Source organism: Ochotona curzoniae, unplaced genomic scaffold (genome assembly GCF_017591425.1).
Source record: "Ochotona curzoniae isolate NIBS_2020 unplaced genomic scaffold, NIBS_Ocur_1.0 contig_605, whole genome shotgun sequence".
In the NCBI taxonomy this organism is placed as follows: domain Eukaryota; kingdom Metazoa; phylum Chordata; class Mammalia; order Lagomorpha; family Ochotonidae; genus Ochotona; species Ochotona curzoniae.
In genome coordinates, this window is record NW_024466491.1 from 665,034 (window position 1) to 688,907 (window position 23,874).

Below are 23,874 nucleotides of genomic sequence, written 5' to 3' on the forward strand. Positions count from 1 at the left end.
CACCTGTGTGGGAGACCCGGAAGAGGTTCCTGGCTCCTGGCTTCGGATTGGCACAGCACCGGCCGTTGTGCTCACTTGGGGAGTGAATCATGGGACCCTCTGTCTCTCCTCCTCTCTGTATAACAGACTTTGCAATAAAAATAAATCTTTAAAAAAAAATTGTGTGGCAAATGAAGAACAGAAATCAGGATGGAGCACACGTCATGCCGAACTGGGCTGTTACGCCAACTGGTCTGCATGAGCCAGGGGTACGAGGCCACAGCATGGAAAGCAAAGGCTGAGACAGGTGAGGGCTAAGCCAATTGGGTCAAAGCAACCACTGGCACGCGCGTCATCTAGGGCTGGGACTAGACTCGGTTGGTGAGCTGTGAGAATACACCTTTGCTGGGTTGGGGTTCCCATGAGAGAATACGGGGGCTGGAGTGGGGACCGGACCGCGTTCTGGACTGGATATGGCTTGGGAAACTCCTCTGTCGGGACACAGTCCCTGCAGGTAAGCGCAAGAATCATGAGAGGGAGCAACCCAGACCAGGCCAGGGAAAGGTACCCACCGGCATACATTTGGCACATAGGTCAGGGGCGGACATGGCTGATCAAGTTTACATCACACCAGAATAGAGTGTGGGTCGGGCCAGGTTCAGTCATGACACAAACCAGTGCGCATTACAGAATGCCAAGGTGAGATGAGCCGTGCTAGATGTGGTTGCATCGCCCAACCAGCACGCGTGAGAACCAGGGAGGGAGGGGCAAAGCTGGTAGGGGGAATGTGGAAGGCTCCTCTGCTGGACAGCTACTCCCACTGGAGAGTGTGAGCTGGGACGGGGACAGACCAGACCACGCAGGGCTACAACACCTGTGGGCCTCGTGTGAGCTAGATCACATGAAGGAAGGGACAGGTTGAGGGGGGCTTAATCTGTCAACTCCAGAACCAGCTGGAGAGTGCATCATCCGGGAGTGGGAGAGGCCTGGGAGGGAGATAGTGGGCACCTCCCTCTTGGGTTACCACTCCCACTGGAGGGCATGAAAACCAGGACTGGGGCAGGGGTGGCTGGACAGGTCTGGGATCACCTCGGACGAAGTTTCTTTGGGGATCCCTCCAACTGAACTGTTGATCTCAGAACTCCAACCATGAAGAGACTATATCAGCCAGTGGATTCTGATTGGAACGGCGAGATGGGCAGCAAATCAGAACTGTTGAAGTATCAAATCAGTCGAGCAGGACCCTCGGAGTATCAGGGACCTGGGATGGGTGGGAGGCGGGATGGGGTTTCTCCCTTTGTTTCTTCCCTGATCCCAGATACAGAGAGGGGGAAAAAAAAGTGATGATATTCGTGTGGAAACAATGGTCTTACCCACACACACACACGAAAAGAATTTGCGTGGAGCCTTTTGTCCCACAGTATCCCCGTGCATGCGTGAGAAAAAGGAAAAAAAAAAAAATTTTGTGGCTCAACATGTAATCAACGTTCCAGTTTGAGATTAAAATTTTAGTGCGATTAGCAAGATCTTTGCCGCTCCCTAGTTTGAGGCCCACGTGGGCAGGCAACGCTGTGTCCCCAGCACCCTGTCCAGGGCGGGAATGAATGAAGCAGAATAAAAGATTTAAAAACTCTTTTTAAACTCTTCCACCGTCCCAGCGCTGCTAAAGACGGGGCGGGGCCAGCCAGGGGGCGGGGCCAGGGGGCGGGACCAAGCCGCAGCCGGGGCGGGGCCAGGCAGCTGCCAGGGGCGGGGCCAAGCCGCAGCCGGGGCGGGGCCAGGCAGCTGCCGGGGGCGGAGCCAGCAGCCTGCTGCGCGGTGGGGGCCGGCACCGCCCAGGACGTCCCCCGGTCGCCCCCAAGCCCCGCCTCCCGGGGGGCGGGACGTGCACGATGATTGGACAGTGCGGAGGAGAGGCGATTGCTCATTGGTCCGTGAAGCTGTCGGCTCGGCGGGCGGTGTCCGGACGCAGGTGCCGGGCTGAAGCGAGCGAGTGGAGACGCTTGACGGGCCGGGCCGGGCCGGGCTGGGGACACGGGCCAGGAAGAAGCAGAGAGGCCTGCGCGGCCGCCCGGCCCGGCCGCGGATCAGGTAGGCGCGGCGCAAGGTGTGTGTGTGTGTGTAGTGTGTGGGAGGAGAGCGTCTCCGCTCCGCTTGGCACCGAGTTCGAGGCCCGAGCTTGGTTCGCGGGACCAGGACCAGCAGCAGGACTCGAACCCTCGGCCTGCAGCCGAGGACGCGGGGAACCGCAGTTCCGGTGTCGAGTCTGGCGGGGTGGTTTCCGGGGGTGGTGGTGGTGGTGCTGGTGGGGTGCCTGGCACGCAAGCCTCGGTGTCCCCGCCTGTGAAAAACTGGGTCACCCCATCAACAACCCGCATCTGCAAACAGCGGCCGATTCCGCGGCCAGCGTCCCTCCCGCAGCCCCTCCTCCGAGGAAGTCTGCCTGCACAAGAGTCAATATTGGGACTGTTGCCCCCCAAAAGTGCACCCCATGCAGTCCTCAGGAGGAACCCGGCTGGGTGAGGTACCCCCAGTGGGTTCCTGCCAGATCAGAGAGGTTAGGTCTGCCGCCCAGGGTCACACAGCATGCCAGCAGCCGAGCTGGTGTTAGAACCTGGGCGTGCAAGTGCAGGGGGACGGGGGAGAGAGAAATAAAGCATTAGGCGTGAGCATTTAGTGGGCACCTGCTGTGTACTGGGTACTGACCATGTCCTCCGGCCAAACCATCCCACACAGCCCCACATTTGATAACACAAGCAGAGAGCAGAGTTCGTGTTTATTGCTGCATCGTCTGAGTACCAACGGGCGTTGAAAGTTGGCTGTCCTGACGAAGCCCATTTTATGGATGTGAAAAACCGAGGCCCGGAAAACACAAGCAGCTGCCCCAAGATCCTAAAAGGGATAGGGCAGGGGTGGGCCGGATCAAAGCCCTCAGATGCCCCTTGGCCTGTGGTAAATGGGGCTGGAAAAGAGATTGGGGTACCCTCAGACAAGCCCCCCGATGGGGGCTCTCCCCTCCTCCCTCAGCAGACACCCACTTCTGGAAAGGAGGAAGATTCGAGGCAATGGTGTCAGAGCCGGTGGCTTAGAACTCCAGATGTCCTGAGGTCGGCCCCGCCGACTTGACCAAGTTCCAATCCTGGCTGTGTGACCTCGCGTGGGGGTGGGAGGGCGGCTCCTGTGAGCTGCCAGGCCAGCCTCCCTCTCCTCTCCGCTCTCCTCTCCCCCCCATCACAATAAGGTCCTACAGTTGTGGAGGGGAGGCTGAACTCCATATCCTGGGTCACGTGGGCCTCGGGGCATCCCTGACCCAAGGAGAGGTGTGTGTGTGGATGGATGGGGGGTGGGTCTCAGCCATCTTGAGTCTGAATGCCAGGGCAGACCCAGAGCCGGGAGGCGGCGGCGGTGGGGGGGCACTAGCTGGCAGGTGCTGGCAGGATCCTCCTCCTTGGCTGAGTTGGCTGAGCGGAACACACAGGAAGCCAGATGTGGCTGAGCACCTTGAGGGACAAAAGCCGAGCGTATGGGAGAGAGAAATCAGGGTTGGCTTCTCTGGGGAGGTGACGGTGAAGGGAACAGGCGCCTTCAGCAGCGATTGGAGCTGAGCCGAGAGAGAGAGAGGAACCACACAAATGGATTGCTTAATTTACCAGTCCTGTTTTTTTTTTTTTTTTTTTAAAGCGTTTCATGAGCCTGGCAATAAGTAGGTTTCCCAGGGTGTGTGCGTTTTCCTGATAGTGACATAACAGGAATGAACAATGGGGCGCAGTGGTGCTGCTTCGGACACCCCAGCAGTGAGGAAATACTCAGCTCAGTACCCCGGAGAGGGGCGGAAGGCTGGGTTGCTGCTCTCCTGGGCGCGGGCAGTTCTGGGAACCAGTACTGGGGAGGGACATGGGACCTGGAAGGCTATCTCAACCTTCCAGCCTTCCCCCTGCTGCAGTTTCTGGCATGGCCTGATAATTGTTTATCAGGCCCAGAAGGGCACGGTGGACTTCCGAAGGAGCCGCTCACGGGCCCCCATGGCCAGCCAACAGCGCTGCAGCACAAAATTATCTCCTACCGTTTTCTTTCTTTATTTATTTTTTTTAGATTTATTTATTTTTATTGGGAAGACAGATATACAGAAAGGAGGAGAGACAGAGAGGAAGATCTTCCGTCCGATGGTTCACTCCCCAAGCTGTCGCAACGGCCGGAGCTGAGCCAATCCAAAGCCAGGAGCCTCTTCCGGGTCTCCCACACGCAGGTACAGGGTCCCAAGGCTTTGGGCCGTCCTCCACTGCTTTCCCAGGCCACAGGCAGGGAGCTGGATGGGAAGTGGAGCAGCCGGGATTAGAACCGGTTTCTATATGGAATCTCAGCGCGTACAAGGCGAAGACTTTTGCCACTAGGCTATCGCACCCGGCCCCCACTCCGTTCCTGTCCAGCTCCCTGCTTTTGGGCCTGGGAAAGCAGTGGAGAATGGCAGAAAGCCTTGGGATCCTGCACCCGTGTGGAAGAAGCTTGTGGCTTTAGATCAGCTCAGCTGCAGCTGTTGGGTCCTTTGGGAAGTGAACCTGCGGTGAGAAGGTATTTTTTCTCTTTGTGTCTCCTTCCTCTCCAATAAGATAATAATAATAAAAAAAATAGAATATTATCTATTTGAGAGTGACAGGAGCGAGCTCTTCCATCTTGTTTTTTTTTTTTCATGCCTCAAGGGTTCGTAACAGCTGGATCTTGAGCCAACCCTCTGGCATGGGATGCCTTTCTTGAAGGTGTTGGTTTCAACTCACTGTGCTACGATTCTAACCTGCTGACTTTGAACTCCTCGACCTTGAACCCCTGCTGTGCACCAGGCATGGGCCACGTTGCATGTGAAACCTCATGAACTCTGCTCGGCTCCCCAACCCCATGGCAAAGCCCCATTTTACAGATTAGCAAACCAAGGCCCAGAGAGGGAAGTCCTTGTCCATGGTTCCTAGAGTCTTGTCTCGTCTTTTCCTTTTTCAGATTTATTGATTTCTTTTTGGAAAGTCAGAGTTACGGACAGAAAGAGAGAAAGAAAGATCTTCCATCTGCTGGTTCATTCCCCAAGTGGCCACAACGGCCAGAGCTGAGCTGATCTGAAGCCAGGAGCCAGGAGCTTCTTCCGGGTCTCCCACGCGGGTGCAGGGTCCCAAGGCTTTGGGCCGTCCTCCACTGCTTTCCCAGGCCACAGGCAGGGAGCTGGATGGGAAGTGGGGCTGCCGGGATTAGAACAGGCACCCATATGGGATCCCGGGCGTGCAAGGCAAAGATTTTAGCCACTAGGCTACTGCACCAGGCCTGGTCCCTGGAGTCTTCAGTCTGGTCCACTGGGGCTCTCTCCCCTCACGCTTAACCATCCCTACATCTCCTGCAGGCTGCTGGGACCATGGGCCTCGGGCCCTGAGGATGACGCGGCTCCCTGTGGCCATGACGACAGGCGACTGCTGCCACCTTCCGGGCTCCCTGTGTGACTGTTCCGGCACTTCCTCCTTCTCCAAGGTTGTGGAGGCCACGGGCCTCGGGCCACCGCAGTATGTGGCACAGGTGACCTCGAAGGATGGCCGACTCCTCTCAACCATCATCCGGGCTCTGGATGCGCCAAGGTGAGTGATGGCCGGAGGAGAGAGAGAGAGAAAAGATGCCTGCGCATTAGGGCCGTCCCGTGAACAGGATGTCGCAGTCCCCCAGCAAGAGCCTGCCAGGGACTTGGCCGCCAGGTAGACTGTGAATAAAAATGCAGGCGTACCTTGGTCTACAATCAGGTCATACCTGAGAAACCCGCCTTTAGCAAGAAACATCCTCAGAACGGGAGACATTTAATACCCGGAGCAGATGGAACATTCCAGTATAGCAGTGCGACCCAAGGCCAAGTCTTTTTTTTTTTAACGATTTATTTATTGGAAAGTCAGATCTACAGAGAGGAGGAGAGACAGAGAGGAAGATCTTCCGTCCGATGATTCATTCCCCAAGTGAGCGCAACGGCCGATGCTATGCCGATCCGAAGCCAGGAGCCTCTTCTGGGTCTCCCAAGCGGGTGCAGGGTCCCCAAAGCTCTGGGCCGTCCTCCACTGCTTTCCCAGGCCACAGGCAGGGAGCTGGATGGGAAGTGGAGCTGCCGGGATTAGAACTGGCGTCCATATGGGATCCTGGGGCATTCAAGGCGAGGACTTTAGCCGCTAGGTCACGCTGCCGTGTCCCCAAGGCCAAGTCTTGACTCACCCAACTATGGGGCCTTGCTTGGGGCTGGGGTTCACTATTCTGTCAGAGAGGGGCCTGCGCTGTGTGTGTGTGTGTGTGTGTGTGTGTGTGTGTGATGTGTGGTTTGTGCTCGGGCAGGACCAACATCTGGGGTTAGAATGGTGCTTTGGACATCATGGGGAGAGATGAGCAGCCCAGGTTGGTTCTGCAAGAAGTGTCCGAGTTGTCCCCAGTCCTGGTTGACCCCAGGGGCTCCTTGCTGCAGGGCGTGCATCCCAGCATTCTTGGGGTGGGCGTGCTCAGGCTGAGTCTGGGGGCGTGGCCAGGGTGGGGTCAGGGTGGGCGTGGCCAGGGCGGGGCTGGTGGCTTCCCCCCACCCTCCACCCCAGGAGGCTACTTTTCTGCACCTGCCTTCAGGGTGTAGCTAGGTCCAGGAACCTAGGGGGCAGTTCCTGACGCAGCATCTTCGTCTCTTGGCTCTGCGTGCCCCCCCTGTGCTGGCTGGCCTGGTTCTGCGTAAAGAACCCCCTCCCCCTCCCCGCCCGCTTCTCCACACCCCTCCTTCCCTGAGCGCTGGTCAGTAGCATCTGCAGGCCCAACACGGGGAGTGAGGTTGTAGTGGGTGGGGAAGGAAACTTCCGGTCATGATTGTACCACCCAGGCCCGTCCCTGAGCCGGTCCCTGGAACATCCCGGAGGGGGTGTGGTGCTCTGATTGGTCAGGTCCGAGGTCATCAGGGGTCATCCCTGTTACTCTTGGAACACTGGAAGAGGGGGACGGTTGCCCCCGCCTCCCCCCCCCGGGACAACTAGAAGTGACTTTTTGCATCAAAGGAGGACATTGGACAGATAGGATCAGGAAAGATGCCCAACCTGGTCCCGACAAGGTGTTGCAAGGAGCCTAGGGAGGGAGCATGTTACTCTGCCTGTGGGAGTCCCAAAGGATGGAGAGGATATTTGGAGCTGGGTATTGCAGGCTGACTAGGAGTTTGCCAAGGGAAAAGCATGGGAGAGAGATCCCGTGGTAGGTAGCGAAGTCACCTGCTGTCTGTGTGTCCAGCGACTGTCCCTTCTGCCGGATCTGCCACGAGGGGGCCAACGGGGAGAGCCTGCTGTCCCCTTGCGACTGCACGGGCACGCTGGGTGCCGTGCACCGGAGCTGTCTGGAGAAGTGGCTTTCGTCATCCAACACCAGCTACTGCGAGCTGTGCCACACGGAGTTCGCCGTGGAGAAGCGGCCCAGGTCCCTCACAGAGGTAAGTAACGATGCCCTGTTGCCTCTCCCCAGCCTATACCCCTGCCAACCGGGGAGCCAGAGACCCTGGGGAGGCCGCGGGGGGCGGGGGCAGGGGCAGACGACAGGAGACAGCAATGCTGAAGCCTGGCAGCGCACGTGAAAGCTTCTGGGAGGGCTCCGTGGCCGTGGCCTCGACACAACCCATGAATGGAATGGCTGGAACGAACCAAGCAAAGAGAAACGGAGAGAGTGAACCCGCAGCAGGTGGCCAACTCCAGGTCTTGGGGGCCACTGCGCCCAGGAACTTGGGACTTTAGTCCAAGTGGGACGGTTCGGGGTGGGGTTGGGTCAGAGTGTTAGACGCGGCTGCTCCAGGGGTCCCCTGCTCCAGGGGCACCAGGATTCTCTCTGCTCAGCTTGGCCCAGGGTGACTGAGAACCGCCTGGTGGATGGATGACAGGTGCTGGGCATCCTTGAGGAGGCCGGGGGCAGGGGTGAGGTGGGGGAAGAGGGCAGGGCAGGGCCACTGCAGGGAGCCTGGGGGAAGGATGCCCTTGCATCCCAGAAGAAAAACTCCTCCTTCATCCAGAAGCCCAGCCCTCTAGGGAGAACGGTGGAAGGGAGCCCCAGGCCCTGCTAGCACCCCGTTCCCCCGCCTCGGCTCCGTCCCTGCTCTCCAGCCGCTCAGGCCTCCTGCCACCCACTGCTACACTTTGCCTTGCCCCCCACCCCACCCCACCCCACCCCTGCCTTTGCACCTGCTGCTCCGTAGCCCCGTTCTCCTCCACGTCAGCTTGTCCTGAGTGACTTGCCCTGCCCTCACCCTGTTTGGCTTCAGACACTTCCTGGCGTAGGCCGGAAGTCACGTCATCCAGTGTTGTTGTGTTTCAGGATTTCATGTGTGACGCAAAGTTCTGTGGAGTGGAATTTTCCACGTGTGCGGGTGTAGGACGGCCCGGGCAGAGTCTGAGCTGTCCGGACCGCCGGGTTTTGGGGTTAGGGATCCTCAATCTATAACCGGCTATGGGACTTAGCGTCAGTGGGGCCACCCCTCCGTGCCTGGCTCGGGGAGGCTCAGTGTTGCACAGAAGAAAACCCAAGCTGAAGGGTGCTGCTCCCCCCTTCCCTACAGCCCCACCACCTGTGCGTATACCCCCACCCTGGCAGTGACTGAAGGACCCAGGCCTGGAGGGTGCTCCCCCACTCCCCGCTGCACCCCTGTAGCCCCCTCACCTGCGCCCACCCCTCCCTGCACAGTGACTGAAGGACCCGGTCCTGGAGGGTGCTGCCCCCTCCCCGCTGCTCCTGTGCAGCCCCCCTCACTTGCACCCACCCCTCTTTGCACAGTGGCTGAAGGACCCGGGGCCTGGAGGGTGCTGTCCCCTCCCCGCTGCTCCCCTGCAGCCCCCCTCACCTGTGCCCACCCCTCCCTGCACAGTGGCTAAAGGACCCAGGGCCTGGAGGGTGCTGCTCCCCTCTCCGCTGCTCCCCTGCAGCCCCCCTCACCTGCGCCCACCCCTCCCTGCACAGTGGCTGAAGGACCCAGGGCCTGGAGGGTGCTCCCCTCTCCGCTGCTCCCCTGCAGCCCCCCTCACCTGTGCCCACCCCTCCCTGCACAGTGGCTGAAGGACCCGGGGCCGCGCACGGAGAAGCGGACGCTCTGCTGTGACATGGTGTGTTTCCTGTTCATCACGCCGCTGGCCGCCATCTCAGGCTGGCTGTGCCTACGCGGGGCCCAGGACCACCTGCGCCTGCACAGCCGGCTGGAGGCCGTGGGGCTCATCGCCCTCACCATCGCCCTCTTCACCATCTACGTCCTCTGGACGCTGGTGAGTCATCAGGCACCTGCAGGACAGACCAGTGGCCAGGTCCCTACCAAGGTCAGGGGCGAAGGCAGGGAGGGATTGGTCAGGAACATCGAGGGGACTCACTCAGCGGCCAGGGGCCACCTTCTCCGAGGGTGCAAGGATTTGATTGTGCCTGCTACAATGGCTCAATTAGCTAATCCTATCCCTTTAAGTACCAGGATCCCATCAAGGGTGCCAATTCATGTCCCGGCTGCTCCACTTCCCCTCCAGCTCCCTGCTTGTGACCCGGGAAAACAGCAGAGGATCATTCAAATTCTTGGGACCCTGCACCCGCATGGGAGACCCAGAGGAAGAGGACAGTCCTGGCTCCTGGCTTCAGATCAGCTCAGCTTTGGCTACTGTAGCCACTTAGGGAGTGAACCAGCAGACGGGAGATCTTTCTGTACTCTTTGTAAATTTGATTTTCCAATAAAAAGAAACAAATCTTCAAAAGACAGAAAGGAAGATGGTGGGAGACAGATAAGAAATGCGAGAACACGCAGGTGACGCTAGCCTGGAACATGCCAGTTGAGATGCCCGCCTCTGTCACATGCTGGGGCACTAGCAGCGGCTTCCTGCTCATGTGCCCTCGGGTGGAGGTGATGGCACCAGGCACTGGGGATGGTCTCTACCTGCCAGGGGTGTTCTGCTCGCAGCTTTGGGCCAGCCTCTGCAGAGTAAAGGCAGCGGAGGGAGTTAGGGGGTGGCTCATCCTGTGTTTCTTTTTTTTTTTTTTAAGATTTATCTTATTTTTATTGGAAAGGCGGATATACTTTTTAAAGATTTAAAGGCAGGGGCCTGGCACAGTAACCAGGTGGTTAAAGTCCTTGCTCACACTGGGATCCCATATGAATGCCAGTTCCCGTCCTGGCAGCTCCACCTCCCATCCAGCTCCCTGCTTGTGGCCTGGGAAAGCAGTCGGGGACGGCCTAAAACCCTGGGACCCTGCACCTACGAGGAGGCTCCTGGCTTCAGATTGGCTCACTTTGGCCATTGCGGCAACTTGGGGAGTGAATCAGTGGATGGAAGTTCTTCCTCTGTATGTCTGACTTTCCAATGGAAATAAATAAATCTTAAAGAGGTAAAGACAAAGAGAGAGGGAGAGAGAGTGTGCTAGGACCAATCCAGAGACACGAGCCCCACCTGAGACTCCTGTGTGGGTGGGTGGCAAGGAAGGACCCTCACCTGCCAACCTCCCAGGTCTGTTAACAGGAAGCTGGATGGGAACTGGAGCAGCCAGCACTGGGAAATGCGATGCGGGCATACCACATGGCACTTTAACCCTGGTACATCACACATCTGCCTTTCCCCCCCCCTTTTTCTCTCTGTCTTTCTGTTTTCATTTGATTTGAAAGACAGCAAAACTTGGGCCCGGCACGATGACGCAGTGGTTAAGGTCCTCACCTTGCACGCCCGGGATCCCATAGGGGTACCGGTTCTAATCCTGGCAGCCCCGCTTCCCTTCCAGCTCCCTGCCTGTGGCCTGGGAAAGCAGTGGAGGACGGCCCAAAGCTTTGGGACCCTGCACCCGCGTGGGAGACCTGGAAGAGGCTCCTGGCTTCGGATCGGCATAGCATCGGCCGTTGCGCTCACTTGGGGAGTGAATCATCGGACGGAAGATCTTCCTCTCTGTCTCTCCTCTCTGTCTATCCGCCTTTCCAATAAAAATAAAAATAAATCTTTAAAAAAAAAAAAGAAAGAAAGACAGCAAAATTCACTCCTCCAGTGCCTGCAACAGCCAGGGCCGGGCCAGGTCAAAGCCAGGAGCCTGGGTCTTCATCTAGGTCTCCCACGTGGGTGGTGCTAGGGACTCCAGGGTCAGAGCCATCAGCTCGTTCCTGCCCGCCGCACTGTGCATCAGCGGGAAGCTAGAATCGGAAGAGGGAGCCTGGATTTGCGTGTGGAATCTCTGATACGGGTTGCTGGCATCCTAAGACGGATGCCACATCGCCCCGCTGTCATGTCCCGCTGTTTGGATGACCCTGTGGTCTGTTTACCTCCTGAGGGATAACCCCCCCCAACACCCCACCCCGCCCCGCCGCGGACCTCCTCACCCACCACAGCACTGCTCCTGTACCACAGGTCTCCTTTCGCTACCATTGCCAGCTCTACTCCGAGTGGAGAAGGACCAACCAGAACGTACGCTTGAAGATCCGGGCTGTGGATGGCCCGGAGGGCTCCCAGCACTCTGCGCTGGCCACGGGACTCCTGAAGAAGACTGCTGAGGAGACGCCCGTATGAGGATCTGGCTGGCAAGGGGGCCTGGCTGGCAAGGGGGCCTGGCTGGCAAGGGGACCTGGCTGCCAAGGGACCTGGCTGGCAAGGGGACCTGGCTGTGCACAGAGGCAACAGCTGCTGATGCCCTGGCCCCCTGGAAGGATGGAGACTGCTTGCCCCTTCTCCCACGTCCAGAAAGCTTCTCAGGCCAAGCCGAGCCTCTTCTATGATCCAGTGTGAATATATATATATATATATATATATTTTTAGAGTTTTTTTTTTTTTTTTGCATATTATCTTATATGACCAGGGCAGTTGGATGCCGTCCCGAGCTGTGCTTGGAATCAGCACCCTGAGTCATGCTACGGCCCACACTGGGCACCGTCCTGGCCCAGCAGGTGTGGGCCATGTGTCAGGGGCGTCCTTTTTTGGGGGGCTGGAAGGTTCTAGCAAACTTCTTCAGTTTCCCACGCACCTGGCAGGCTCTCTCCCTTGGCACCCTTCGACTTTATCAATTTGCACTGCATTGCAATACTCCCCTCACAACCCAGAATAAATAAAAGAGATCCTTGCTGGGCAACGTGGACTTGGACATCACGTTTCTGAAGGGGAAGGAAGTAAAAAAAAAAAAAGAGGTTTAAAAAAAATCGGGGACCAACGCTGTAGCTCTGTAGGCTAATCCTCCATCTTCAGGCGCCAGCATCTCATGTGGGCGCCGGTTCTAATCCCGGCAGCCCCACTTCCCATCCAGCTCCCTGCCTGTGGCCTGGGAAAGCAGTGGAGGACGGCCCAAAGCCTTGGGACCCTGCACCCGCGTGGGAGACCCGGAAGAGGCTCCTGGCTCCTGGCTTCGGATGGGCTCAGCTCTGGCCTTTGCAGCTACTTGGGGAGTGAACCAGCGGATGGAATATCTTTCTGTCTCTCCTCTTTGTCAAATCTGCCTTTCCAATAAAACAATTGTTTTTTAAAGAGAGAGTTCTTTCGGGGAGCTCATTGGAAGAAGTCACGAGCTCGTTTTAACGGCAAAGCAAGAAGTTCGCCCAGTTTTTATTTATGCGCGAGGGCCGGTGAGAGTCGGAGCTTCCATCTGGTGATTCGCTCCCCACGAAGCTGCAACAGCCCAGGGTTGGGACAGGGCAAAGCAGGAGCTGGATTTTGGTGTTCCATGTTTGGGTCATCCCTTAGTGCTTCTCGGTGAGGACGAAGCTGGGTCGGATGTGGAGAGAGCCTGGACTCGAACCAGCGTCCTTATGGGATGCCGCCACCCACCGTGGGTGACGTCTTCACGGGCTATGCCAAAACCACAGCCCTTATGACCTCCACTTTAGAGCCAATGCGATGACTGCGGCCCAAGGCGGGGAAGCCTTTTGCCTAAGACCCCCTCGGCCATGGAGGAGGCTGAGCTGGGGGCAAAAGCAGAAGGTGGTGGCGGTGCCCATGAGGGCGCCTGCTGGTTGAGCGCTTTCTCCAAGCTGAGCTCTTGACTGAGGAGGGCTCCTGGCAGCTGCCCACATCTGCTCCTCCAGAGGAACCCCGAAAGGTGGGCTCTGAGAGGGCAGGCGTCTCCTGCTAAGCTTATCTGCAGGTGAGTCCTGAGGGGCGGGGCCTGGCGAGGCGGGCGGGGCTTAGAGAGGTGGGCGGGACGGGCGGGCGGGGCCTCCGGGCGCTGATGGACAGGCGCCAGGCGCCAGGGTCGCGCAGGCGCATTAGGTCAGCTGGCTTTTAAAATTTCAGTTGTGGGTTTTGGGCGGGGCTTGGCGGGGTGGGCGGGGCCTCCCGGGCGCTGATGGACAGGCGCCAGGCGCCAGGGTCGCGCAGGCGCATTTTAGTTATTTGTATGGGGTGTTCAGTGGTCACTTGGTAACTTCCTCACGCAGTCCAGCTGCTGCACCTGCTCGGGCCAGCTCTGCACTCCCCGCCCTAGCCAGGCCAGCGCCAAGTTCAAGTTCAGAACGCGCTGCCCACCCTCCCAGCCCTTCTTCCGCCCGAAAGCCCACCCACAGCTCCCGCTCTGCGCCTGCGCGCGGAGAGGGGGGGCGTGGTCCGAAGCCGGAAGCGGCAGCGACGCGGGAGTCGGGGCGAGCGGCGCGCAGGCGTTTACTGGTCCCGCCGGGTCACGTGAGCGCGCAGGCGCAGCGCCGCGCAGCCCGTTCGCTCACACAAAGGCCAGACGCGGAGAAAATGGCGGCGGGGGTCGAAGCGGCGGCCGAGGTGGCGGCGACGGAGCCCAAGATGGAGGAGGAGAGCGGGACGCCCGGCGTGCCGAGCGGCAACGGGGCTCCGGGACCGAAGAGGTGGGTGTTTCATGACTGCTCCCTGAACCCACGGGGCCTGTTTCCCTTCGCTGCCGCCGGAGGAAGCTGGCCTCTTCCCACCCCGCCGCCTGCGCGGCTCCGGGCTCGGCTTTTTGTTTGTTTGTTTTCTCGCTTAGGGCCTGCCGGGGGGGGGGTGCTGAGTGGGGTGCCTTTCCCTGAGTGCGGTTCCCCATTCTCGTTATTTTATTTTATTTTTTTCCTGCACTCCTCCTGCTTTGCAGCAGGCTGGAGTCCCGGCGGCTCGGCCATTCTGCAAACGCTGCAGGCGTCCGAGGTCGGGTCGGGGGGCGAGGAGGAGGAGATGCGGGCGACCCCAGGGGACTCCCCCCTCCCCACCTATCTCCCACCCCATCTCCTAAAACCCCAGGACCCGGCTCGGGCCGGAGCCTCAGTTTCCCGACTCGTGCAGTGGTGGGGGTGGGGAGGGCCCTGCGCGCGGTCAGGTCCCGGTAAACGGTACCCGGGGGGCAGGGTCGCGAGGGGCGGCTGGCTGGCTGGGTGGGGTTGTCGGTGGGCACGGCGGGGGAGTGGGGGGCAGCTGCTTGCATGGCCCTCGTCCTGCAAGACGGGGTCCCCCCCCCTCCGCCTTCTTCTCGAGCTTTTCCCGTCCCCATCTCCGCCTGCGGTTCTTGGTTTAAAACCCTCTTTCCCCCGCTCCGCACCCTGCCTGATGACAGTCATTAGAGAGCTGCCCTGGCACAGGGGCACGGGTTGCGTTGGCATACACACACACACACACACACACATACACACGTGTTTTTGGCTTTGCATCGTGAACGTGGCACCGCTTCCCCCATCCCCGAGTGCATGGTGTCAATGGCGTGGGTTCCTCGCCCGCGTTGCGCAGCTGCCCCCCTGTCTGTGCCAACCTTCTCCCGTGATTTTTACCTTCGCCACGTTCTCCTGCTGTTTGGATGACTACAGATGTGGAGGGAATTCCAGATTCCGCCATCCCCCCCCCCTCACCCCCCACCCGCCTTCTCCGGGATGGAAAGGAACTAGTGTCGTAGTTACTGAAGCTCAGAAACTCAGAAATCCCGGCTGGAGGATTAGTGAGCCCCAGGACTTGACCGCTGAACCCCGCCCCCCTGCCCCGGCCAGGCCTGGGCTGGGCTGGGCTGGGTTGGCTCTAGCTTCCTGCCCTGCCTTTCCTGGGGAGCCTGGGTGGGTTTCCAGGGGGCCCTTGGGGTATGCCGTGGAGGCGGGATGCAGGGCGACTAGGGCCTGCTGGGTGAGCGACAGGTTACAGCAAAATTGCCACCCTCTGTTTTTACACGGTCACTTCCTGACTCGTTTGACCATTGCCGTGTGAAGGGCCCGAGTTAGGGTTGACGGAGCCCGTGTTGGAGGAACCTGCAGACTGGGCAAAAAGGATGCTTATGGCAGCCCGTGGCACGGGTATCGTTTCTTGTAGGACCAGCGGAAGCACTTGGTTCTGTTAGGGGGAAGTGTTTTTTTTTCTTCTTTTTTAACTTATTTATTTTTTTCATTGGAAAGGCAGATTCGCAGAGAGAAGGACAGAAAAATTGATCTTCCACCTGCTGGTTCACTCCTGAAATGTCCGCCACGGCCAGAGCCGAGCTGATTCAAGGCCAGGAGCCTCTTCTGGGTCTCCCATATGGGTACAAGGTCCCGAAGCCCTGGGCCACCCTCCATCCGCCACTGCTTTCCCAGGCCACGAGCAGGGAACGCAGGCAGAGGTGGAGCAGCCGGGACTCGAACCAGTGCCTGTGTGGGATGCTGGCAGGCTGAGGATTAGCTAGTCGAGCCTTGATGTTGGCCGCTGAAGGAAAGGGCTTTAGAAATCTGTGCAGAAGGAAGACTGATAAATTATACTGTGATAGAAATTGCTAGATTGGGCCCGGCGGCGTGGCCTAGCGGCTAAAGTCCTTGCCTTTATGCGCCGGGATCCCATATGGGCGCCAATTCTAATCCCGGCTGCTCTACTTCCCATCCAGCTCCCTGCCTGTGGCCTGGGAAAGCAGTGGAGGACGGCCCAAAGCCTTGGGACCCTGCACCTGCGCGTGGGAGACCTGGACGAAATTCCTGGCTCCTGGCTTTGGATTGGCGCAGCACCGGTTGTTGTGGTCACTTGGGGAGTGAATCATCGGACAGAAGATCTTCCTCTCTGTGTCTCTCCTCCTCTCTGTAGATCTGACTTTGTAATAAAAATAAATAAATCTTAAAAAAAAACACAATTGCTAGATTGGGAGCATAGAGCTGCTCCTCTTCCCGCACCTGTTGGGGTGGGGATGTCCTGCTCCAGGAGGGCAAGATGCAGTAGCAGGATTGTATTCAAAGCCCCAGGTTCTGCTACAAGCCTGGAGGCCTGTGGGCCTTAGAGAATGACCCAGAGCTTGCCGCTGTCGCGCATGTGCAGGTTGGGCTTGGCTTCAGCCCGCTCCAGCTCTGGCCAGTGTGTTTTAGGAGCGTGAACCAGCAGAGGGAAGACCTCTGTTGCTGTGCTTTTCTTTTTTTTTTTAGGTTTATTTTTTTATTATTTTTTTTTTTTATTGGAAAGGCGGATATACAGAGAGGAGAGACAGAGAGGAAGATCTTCCGTCCGATGATTCACTCCCCAAGTGAGCGCAACAGCCGATGCTATGTCGATCCGAAGCCAGGAGCCTCTTCCGGGTCTCCCACGCGGGTGCAGGGTCCCAAAGCTTTGGGCCGTCCTCCACTGCTTTCCCAGGCCACAAGCAGGGAGCTGGATGGGAAGCGGGGCTGCCGGGATTAGAACCGGTGCCCCTATGAGATCCCGGGCGTGCAAGGCGAGGACCTTAAGCACTGCGCCACCGCGCCAGGCCCTGCTGTGCTTTTCAAAAACAAATAGAGTGAGCCCAGGGATTTAAGAAGGAGAGAGAGAGAGAGAGAGACAGACCGACCGGTGGGCAGTGAGTTCCAAGTTCAGGAGTTTGGGTGGTAGTCCAGCGTTGGAGAAGCGGGAGGGAAAGAGTCACTCAGTTCTGGAGCCGTGTGCACGCCAGGGGCTGTGCGACGGGCCGCCCCGGGCACGCCAGGGGCACGAGGAGCCCAGGGCGGAAGCCTTGCTGCACGCGTTCCCTGCTGGCTTAGAGGAGCCACCGTGTTCGGCCTCAAGATAGCCGATGGAAATCTTGGCACGGCTGCACGCGGTCTGAAGCCAGCTTCTTCTGGATCTCCCACGTGGGTGCAAGGCCCCAAGCCCTGGACCACTTTGCGGCGTTCTCGCAGATGCATTAGCAGCCACTCGGGTCGTAAGTGGGGCAGCTGGGGCCAGAAGCAGTCCCACGAGGACTGCCAGGGCTGTGTGGGTGACTTGCCCCGCGAAGCCACAGCGCTGGCCCGGTGGTTTATGCCTGGCCGCTTTGCATCGGCAGAGTACGGGCTAGCCGTTTGCTTCTCTGCAGTGGCTCTAACTCTTCTTGCTTGTTGGAACTGATGCCTGAGAGAGCAGGAGCGGCTCAGTGTCTCTGAGTCAGAATAGCCTTTAAAATACGGACCTGAAGGCCGATGCTGGGGGCGTGGTGATGAGCACGTTAGCTGTGGCTTCAGATGCAGCTGTTCCGTTCCTCCACGTGCCGTCCAGCCTCGTGTTGGTGCCCCTGGCAGCAGGTGGCCTGTGAGCTGGCACCCCTGCCCCCCTGGCTGGGGGAGACCAGCATGGAGACTGTGGCAGGTCCCTCTGTCTTCCTGCTTGGCTTGGCTTGGCTTGGCTGGAGCTGCTCCGATCTGAGGCCAGGAGCCAGGAGCTTCTTCAGGGTCTCCCAAGCAGGTGCAGGGTCCCAAGACTTTGGGCCGTCCTCCACTGCTTTCCCAGGCCACAGGCAGGGAGCTGGATGGGAAGTGGAGCAGCCGGGATTAGAACCAGCGCCCATATGGGATCCCAGCGCGTTCAAAGCAAGGACTTGATCGATCCACTAGGCCACTGCGCTGGGCCCCATTCTGCCTTTCAAATAACTGAATCTTTTTGGTTTTTTTAGTCTTTGTGTAAAGATGAAAATATTGACGATTTCCTAGAAACCAATGGTATTAAAATGCGTTTCCCTCCGTGAACCCCACGGTGGCCCATGATGTTGATATCATGACCTAAGCCGCTTGAGTTTTAATTAACACTGTCCCGGTCATGTTCCAAGGAGGGGTGAGAGGTGTGTCCCCAGCCAGGTCCTGTTCAGCAGACGTTGGTGCAGAGTGTTCCCAGAGCATCGTGACCCCTGACCCCTGTAAGTTCCCTTTCGTCATCAGCCCACGCAAGTCATCGGGAATTGGAGTGGACTGAATTGTGGGAACCTGAGAGTGGCAGTGGCGGGCACCCCGTGTCTGCCCCCCAGTGGGAAGGGAAGCTTGTGTGTTGTGGTGTAACATATTAAGATTCCTTCTCTGGGACCCAATGCGGTAGCCTAGCGGCTAGAGTCGTTGCTTAGAATGCGCCCGGGATCCCATATGGGCGCCAGTTCTAATCCCGGCTGCTCCACTTGCCATCCAGCTCCCTGCTTGTGGCCTGGGAAAGCAGTGGAGGACGGTCCAAAGCCTTGGGGACCCTGCACCCGCGTGGGAGACCTGGAAGAAGCTCCTGGCTCCTGGCTTCGGATCGGAGCAGCTCCAGCCATTGTAGTCACTCGGGGAGTGAATCATCAGACAGAAAATCTTCCTCTCTCTGTCTCTCCTCCTCTCTGTATATCTGACTTTGTAATAAAGATAAATCTCTAAAAAAATAAATTTGTTCCCTGGAATCCCACCTGGCAGCCCTGGGACATTGAGTCTCCAGTCTGGAGACCAAGGGACTTTGGAAACTACAAACAATTGCCAAATTTGACACAAAGGGAAAGTCAAAGAAATCTGCTGTTTGAATGTAATTACCTGTTTCTCAGGAGAGGAAGAGAAGCAGGTTTTAAAGCACGCGTCAGCCGTTTCAATCAGGGTCGTTTTATCAGTGGTTAATTTTACTGTCCTGGCTTTTGATTGGCGGGGGGGCCGGGGCGGGCCGTGGATCCCCAACTCTGCCGCTGTCTGTCTTTTGGGTGGCACGTGTTCTCGGAGCGGGCAGGACCCCGCCAGGGGAAGTGCGGGCTCGGCCCCTGGCCAGGAGGCCACTGCTCTCCCAGCTGCTCCTCCTCGGGTCCCATTGTACTTCCTTGTTGCCCGGGTTGAATTTGAGACTCGACCCACATACGTGGGCGTCCAAGCTGGTGTCTGGTGCTGTGGGCCTGTGCGTTTTCTTCTTTAAAACCAGGACCCATCCTCCGGGTCTCCCACGCGGGTGCAGGGTCCCAAGGCTTCGGGCCGTCCTCCACTGCTTTCCCAGGCCGCAGGCAGGGAGCTGGATGGGAAGTGGAGCAGCCGGGACACGAACCGGTGCCCCTTTGGGATTCCGGTGCATGCAAGGTTCCTGGCTTCAGATCGGCTCTGCTCTGGCCATTGCAGCCACTTGCAGAGCGAACCAGCAGGTGGAAGGTGTTTCTCTCCGTCTCTCCTCCTCCTCTCTGTATAAATACATTGCATTTCCATTAGAAATAAGTATTTTAAAAAAAAAGAGTAAAAGGAATGGTGTTTTTATCTGTAAAGCTGGCATTGATTGGGCCCAGCCCGTGTTCCATTCCCCTTTGTTTCCCTGCTTCTGTCTCGGGCTGAGCGCGCCTTAGGCCTCCAGTGGGCCTCGTGCCCCTCTGCGTCACAGACGGGGTCCGCGTGTCCCATCCGGGGTGCTCGGGGCTGGGAGGAGCGCTTGGCCGGGGCGCCCCGCAAACGGCCTCCCGACTTTGCTGCCGTGTTGACGCGCGGACGCTCTGCCCCTTGTCTCGAATGCAGCGAAGGCGAGCGACCGGCGGCTGCGAACGAGAAGAGGAAGGAGAAACCCATGAGGAGGGGAGGCAACCGCTTCGAGCCGTACGGCAACCCCTCCAGGAGATACCGAGCCTTCATCACCAACATCCCTTTCGACGTGAAGTGGCAGTCCCTCAAAGACCTGGTGAAAGAAAAAGGTAATGGCTCCGGGTGGCCGAGTCGGGCGAGGTGGCCGTGTCGTCTCTTCCGTTGGCCGAGCCCCTGGTCACCTGGCGGTGGAAAGCTGTTCCCCGGGAAGGCCTCCGTCCCGAGCCCCTCTGCCCAGGCCAGCTCTGTGACGGCGCCCCTGTGTGTCGTGCGGGGTGGTCGCGTGGGCCTTTGGCCTGCCATGATCGCGCTGCATCCCGTGATTGATAAGAAGCTTGTGAGCAGGCTCGAGGAGAGACCCCACCGCCCCCCACTGCCCACCCAAGGAAACTCAGTAAATTCTTCACCCTCCATGGGGAGGGTGTTCTGCTTTCTCCCTTCCTCCTCTTCAAAAATGGAGTAAGGCAAGACCAGGCTTTGCTTCTAGCAGGAAGGTGGTTTTTAAATGAAAACGTGGTAGCTGGACCACGTGCTGCTCGGATGCCCAGCGCTAAAACGTGGGCTGGTACACATAAGCTGCGAGACCTCCTCCTCCCCTTCCGGGAGATACAGAGAGAGCTCAGAACGAGGTGTCTGCTCTGTAACGGGGTGCCTTAAGGTGGCACATTGTCACGGCCCGGAACCCCCTACCCAGCAGCCCAGGACAGGGCGAGCTCCGCTGAACCAGGAGAGCCGGGGTACCACCCAGCGCGCCTCATGCGCCCCACGGGGGTCCTCTCCTTCACTGCCCTCACTCCTGCTCTCCTGTGTCTGTCTCTCTCTCTCTCTCTCTCTCTCTCTCTCTCTCTCTCTCCTGACTTCATGTCCCCGCTGCTGCTGGCTCTCAAGGCCTTGGGCTAGACCAAGCTGTAGATGGCCCAATACCTTGCCCTCCTGCCTTGGCTGGCAAGGGGGGTGCGGCGGGAGTCCCGTGCCCCTTCCCTGGCATCTGTGAGGGACTGACAAGACAGGCTTTGGTTTCTGGAACACTCAGGCGAGGAGCGATGTGGGCTTTGATTTGTGAAGCGACTCCCATTTCAGGGCCCGAGCTGCCGCTTGGGCCGGCCGGTGGGGTGCGTGTGCTGGTGCTGCCCGCACGGGGCGTGGCGGGGAGAGGGGGTGGTCCTTGAGGTGATGGATGGATGGCCAGAAGCACGAGGCACCGCGCACCCCTCCGTCTTGAGTCACGGGGGTGTGGTCCTTGTCCAGGTAACACGGCCGGCCGCGAGGTTGCTGGGCCTGCCTTCACGGCCTGGGGCTGCTGGGGCAGGAGTGCCGTGTCTCGGGGTGTGCAGGGCGCTGCCCGGGGCCGCGCAGACGCAGAGGTCCTGGTCCTTGGGCCTGCTGCTTCCTGACAGCTTAGCATCTCTTCCGGTGTGCTGTCGGGTCGCGTGCGGATCCGCATTCGAGGTTGCCCCCCCCACAGCTTGGTGTTCTTGGTGATGTGGCTATTTCCATAGTTCCTAAGGTAACGGTAGTTCCAAGCACCAGGGATGCGGTGGCTTTGACAGCGCACTTGTTAGAATCCTGTAGGTGATGGCAGCCCCCCCACCCCCCTTTTTGTCCCCTTCCCTAGCTGTGTGTGAAGCAGTTGTGGGATGTCAGGGGTCCAGTAGGTGGCCCTGGCTGGGCAGCCCGTGGGTCAGGCGGCTCTGGGGCGTTCCTGCTCGCAGCAGCAGCAGCAGCCAGGGTGTTTCGCTGCATATACAAGCGGCTCACCTCCGTGCACTCTCCTGGCTAAGTGTGGGGCCAGCCTGATGGTGTGTCCGGCCCCCCTGCACACTGCTCCGAACGGCCGGGCGCAGCCCCTGCTGTCTGGTTTTTTTTTTTTTTTTGGTGGTGTCATTTAGAATTACAGATGTGCAGGAAATCTGTCATTTAAAGAAAATACAGTTTTTGCAGTGTTCTTGTTTTGAACCCCCCCCCCCCCCCCCGTAACTGGCCAGTCACTCTTCCGTTCATTGAAATCACCAGCAGTGGAGGACCGTGGGCCGAGTGGTTCATGAGCGGGGTAGCAAATGTGCTTTTTTTTTTTTTTAAAGATTTATTTTTATTATTTTTTTATTGGAAAGGCGGATATACAGAGAGGAGAGTCAGAGAGGAAGATCTTCCGTCCAATGATTCACTCCCCAAGTGAGCGCAACGGCCGATCCTATGTTGATCCGAAGCCAGGAGCCTCTTCCGGGTCTCCCACGCAGGTGCAGGGTCCCAAAGCTTTGGGCCATCCTTCACTGCTTTCCCAGGCCACAGGCAGGGAGCTGGAAGGGAAGTGGAGCAGCCGGGATTAGAACCGGTGCCCATATGGGATCCCGGGCGTGCAAGGCGAGGACCTTAACCACTGCGCCACCGCGCCGGGCCCGCAAATGTGCTTTTTAATGGTCATGTGAAAGGACGTGAAGTCCATAAGATAATAATTTGCTGTGTTTATATGCACATGACTCTTGATGAAGTATTCTTTTTTGTTACGAGGCTTAAAGAATGCATTTTTATTCGTGTCTTAGTAGGCCAAAAAAAAAATAAGTGTAAAATCGGAACTCTTGAGCTCTGCCGCACAGATTTAGTTTGTTGTTGTGTTGTGTTGTGTTTTGTTTGCAGGGGGAAAAAAAGGTAGTAGCCGGCACTTGACACCCTAAAATATTAGTCCCCAAATAAGGGTGATGGCCACTGCGGCAGAGAAGGCTGCTGGGGTCCTGCAGGCACGGGGGAGACCGAGCGCCCACTGTGCCAGCTGCAGTGGCTGGCTGCCGGCCCTCAGGCCCCGGGCAGCTTTGAGGGGGCAGAGCGTGGCTCCGTGGTGCTCCCCCCACCCCGCCACGGCCCCCATGCCCTGGGTGGACAGGCGCTGCTCTCCTGAGCATTTGGGAACTGTTACTCATCAGACACGCGAACTAACGGGTCCCTCGAGCGTGCCATTCCCGTGCTGGGATGCGGTGTTGCTCATTTAAAGGGGGAGCTGATGGAGAGCTTTGTTTCGTAGTGTGGGCAGCCCAGCTGCTGTTGGGCACAGCCCACTCACAGAGCAGCTGCCCTTCCCCTACCCCCCCGGCCCCCGTCCTGGTCCTGATGGAGCACGGAGGAGCAGGTCTCCATGGCCCTTCCCCACTCCCCCCTGCCCTGGTCCTGATGGAGCACGGAGGAGCAGGTCTCCATGGCCCTTCCCCACTCCCCCCTGCCCTGGTCCTGATGGAGCACGGAGGAGCAGGTCTCCATGGCCCTTCCCCACTCCCCCCTGCCCTGGTCCTGATGGAGCACGGAGGAGGAGCAGGTCTCCATGGCCCTTCCCCACTCCCCCCTGCCCTGGTCCTGATGGAGCACGGAGGAGGAGCAGGTCTCCATGGCCCTTCCCCACTCCCCCCTGCCCTGGTCCTGATGGAGCACGGAGGAGGACTGCATGGCCCTTGCTTTTACGTGGAAGAGGCATACCGAACAAGCAGCTGCTGTGAACATGGAAGACTGGCTGGATTGGAGGGAAAGATAAAATGGCAGATGTGAAATTGCCAGACCAGATTTGAAGTGACCTCTAACGGTTGATCATGTGGCAGAGATGTGTGATCCTAAGAACCTGGGCACGGGGCAGTTTGCTGGGGACCCCAGGAGGTGTGAGGCCCCTTGAGTAGCGTTGTGCTGTGTTAGCTTGAGATGCTGCGGTCCTGTGGCCTGGGGGGGACCGTCCCTCTGGGCCGCATCCTCGACCAGGGGCGGCTGGAAGCGAGTGCACAGGGAGCCCAGGGTGAGGACGCAAGGAAGGTCAGGGCTCTCTAGGTCTGCTCAAATCAGTCCCAAGGTTAGCAGCAGTGTTAACCCGAGCACGGTGGTCCTTCGGCTAGGGCTCAGTGTGTCATTTGAAGGCCCCAGAGGCTGCGTGGCCAGCAGGAAGCCAGCCCCCCTCCCCCTCTCCCCCTCCCTTAGATGGGCACCTTGGGGTATGCAGCCAGGAGAGGCAATGCCTCCTTAGCCCACCCGTCCTGGCTTTGTTAAGACATCCACTGGCTTTGGAAAGTGTTGAGGTGGTAGAACTTTCATATGTGAATTTTTTTCCCCCCCCCCCAAGATTTGTTGTTTATTTGAAAGCTCAACACACACACACACACACACACACCCCATCACACATCTTCCATCTGCTGGTTTGCTTCCTAAATAGTCACAGCTCGCAGGGTTATGACAAGCTGAAGCCAGGAGCTGCTTCC

General features: G+C 58.5%; 2 protein-coding genes across 7 annotated transcripts in view; both read left to right on the forward strand.

Annotated features, from left to right (window-relative positions):
• Nucleotides 1-1,960: 1,960 nt before the first annotated feature.
• Nucleotides 1,961-12,063, forward strand: MARCHF2 (membrane associated ring-CH-type finger 2). 4 transcript variants are annotated; one of them, XM_040990398.1, is made up of 6 exons: nucleotides 1,965-2,070; nucleotides 4,677-4,814; nucleotides 5,360-5,588; nucleotides 7,243-7,438; nucleotides 9,039-9,248; nucleotides 11,349-12,063. In XM_040990398.1, the coding sequence occupies exons 3-6, from the start codon at nucleotides 5,392-5,394 to the stop codon at nucleotides 11,505-11,507; spliced, it is 762 nt and encodes a 253-aa protein (XP_040846332.1). In that variant the 5' UTR covers nucleotides 1,965-2,070; nucleotides 4,677-4,814; nucleotides 5,360-5,391; the 3' UTR covers nucleotides 11,508-12,063. The 4 variants fall into 4 exon arrangements, with proteins under 4 accessions (XP_040846331.1, XP_040846334.1, XP_040846332.1 ...); XM_040990397.1 differs by lacking the exon at nucleotides 4,677-4,814 and having other exon boundaries at nucleotides 1,961-2,070; XM_040990400.1 differs by lacking the exon at nucleotides 4,677-4,814 and having other exon boundaries at nucleotides 1,961-2,070; nucleotides 11,311-11,474.
• A 1,423-nt stretch (nucleotides 12,064-13,486) lies between these two features.
• The window catches only part of HNRNPM (heterogeneous nuclear ribonucleoprotein M), a 31,055-nt gene continuing 20,667 nt past the window's right edge, over nucleotides 13,487-23,874 (forward strand). Inside the window, exons 1-2 of one of the 3 annotated variants that reach the window (XM_040990395.1) lie at nucleotides 13,487-13,777; nucleotides 19,586-19,758. In XM_040990395.1, the coding sequence (XP_040846329.1) occupies nucleotides 13,665-13,777; nucleotides 19,586-19,758 (286 nt within the window). In that variant the 5' untranslated portion in view covers nucleotides 13,487-13,664. The remainder of the gene's footprint in view (nucleotides 13,778-19,585; nucleotides 19,759-23,874) is intronic. The other 2 variants (XM_040990393.1, XM_040990394.1) reach the window with 2 other exon arrangements.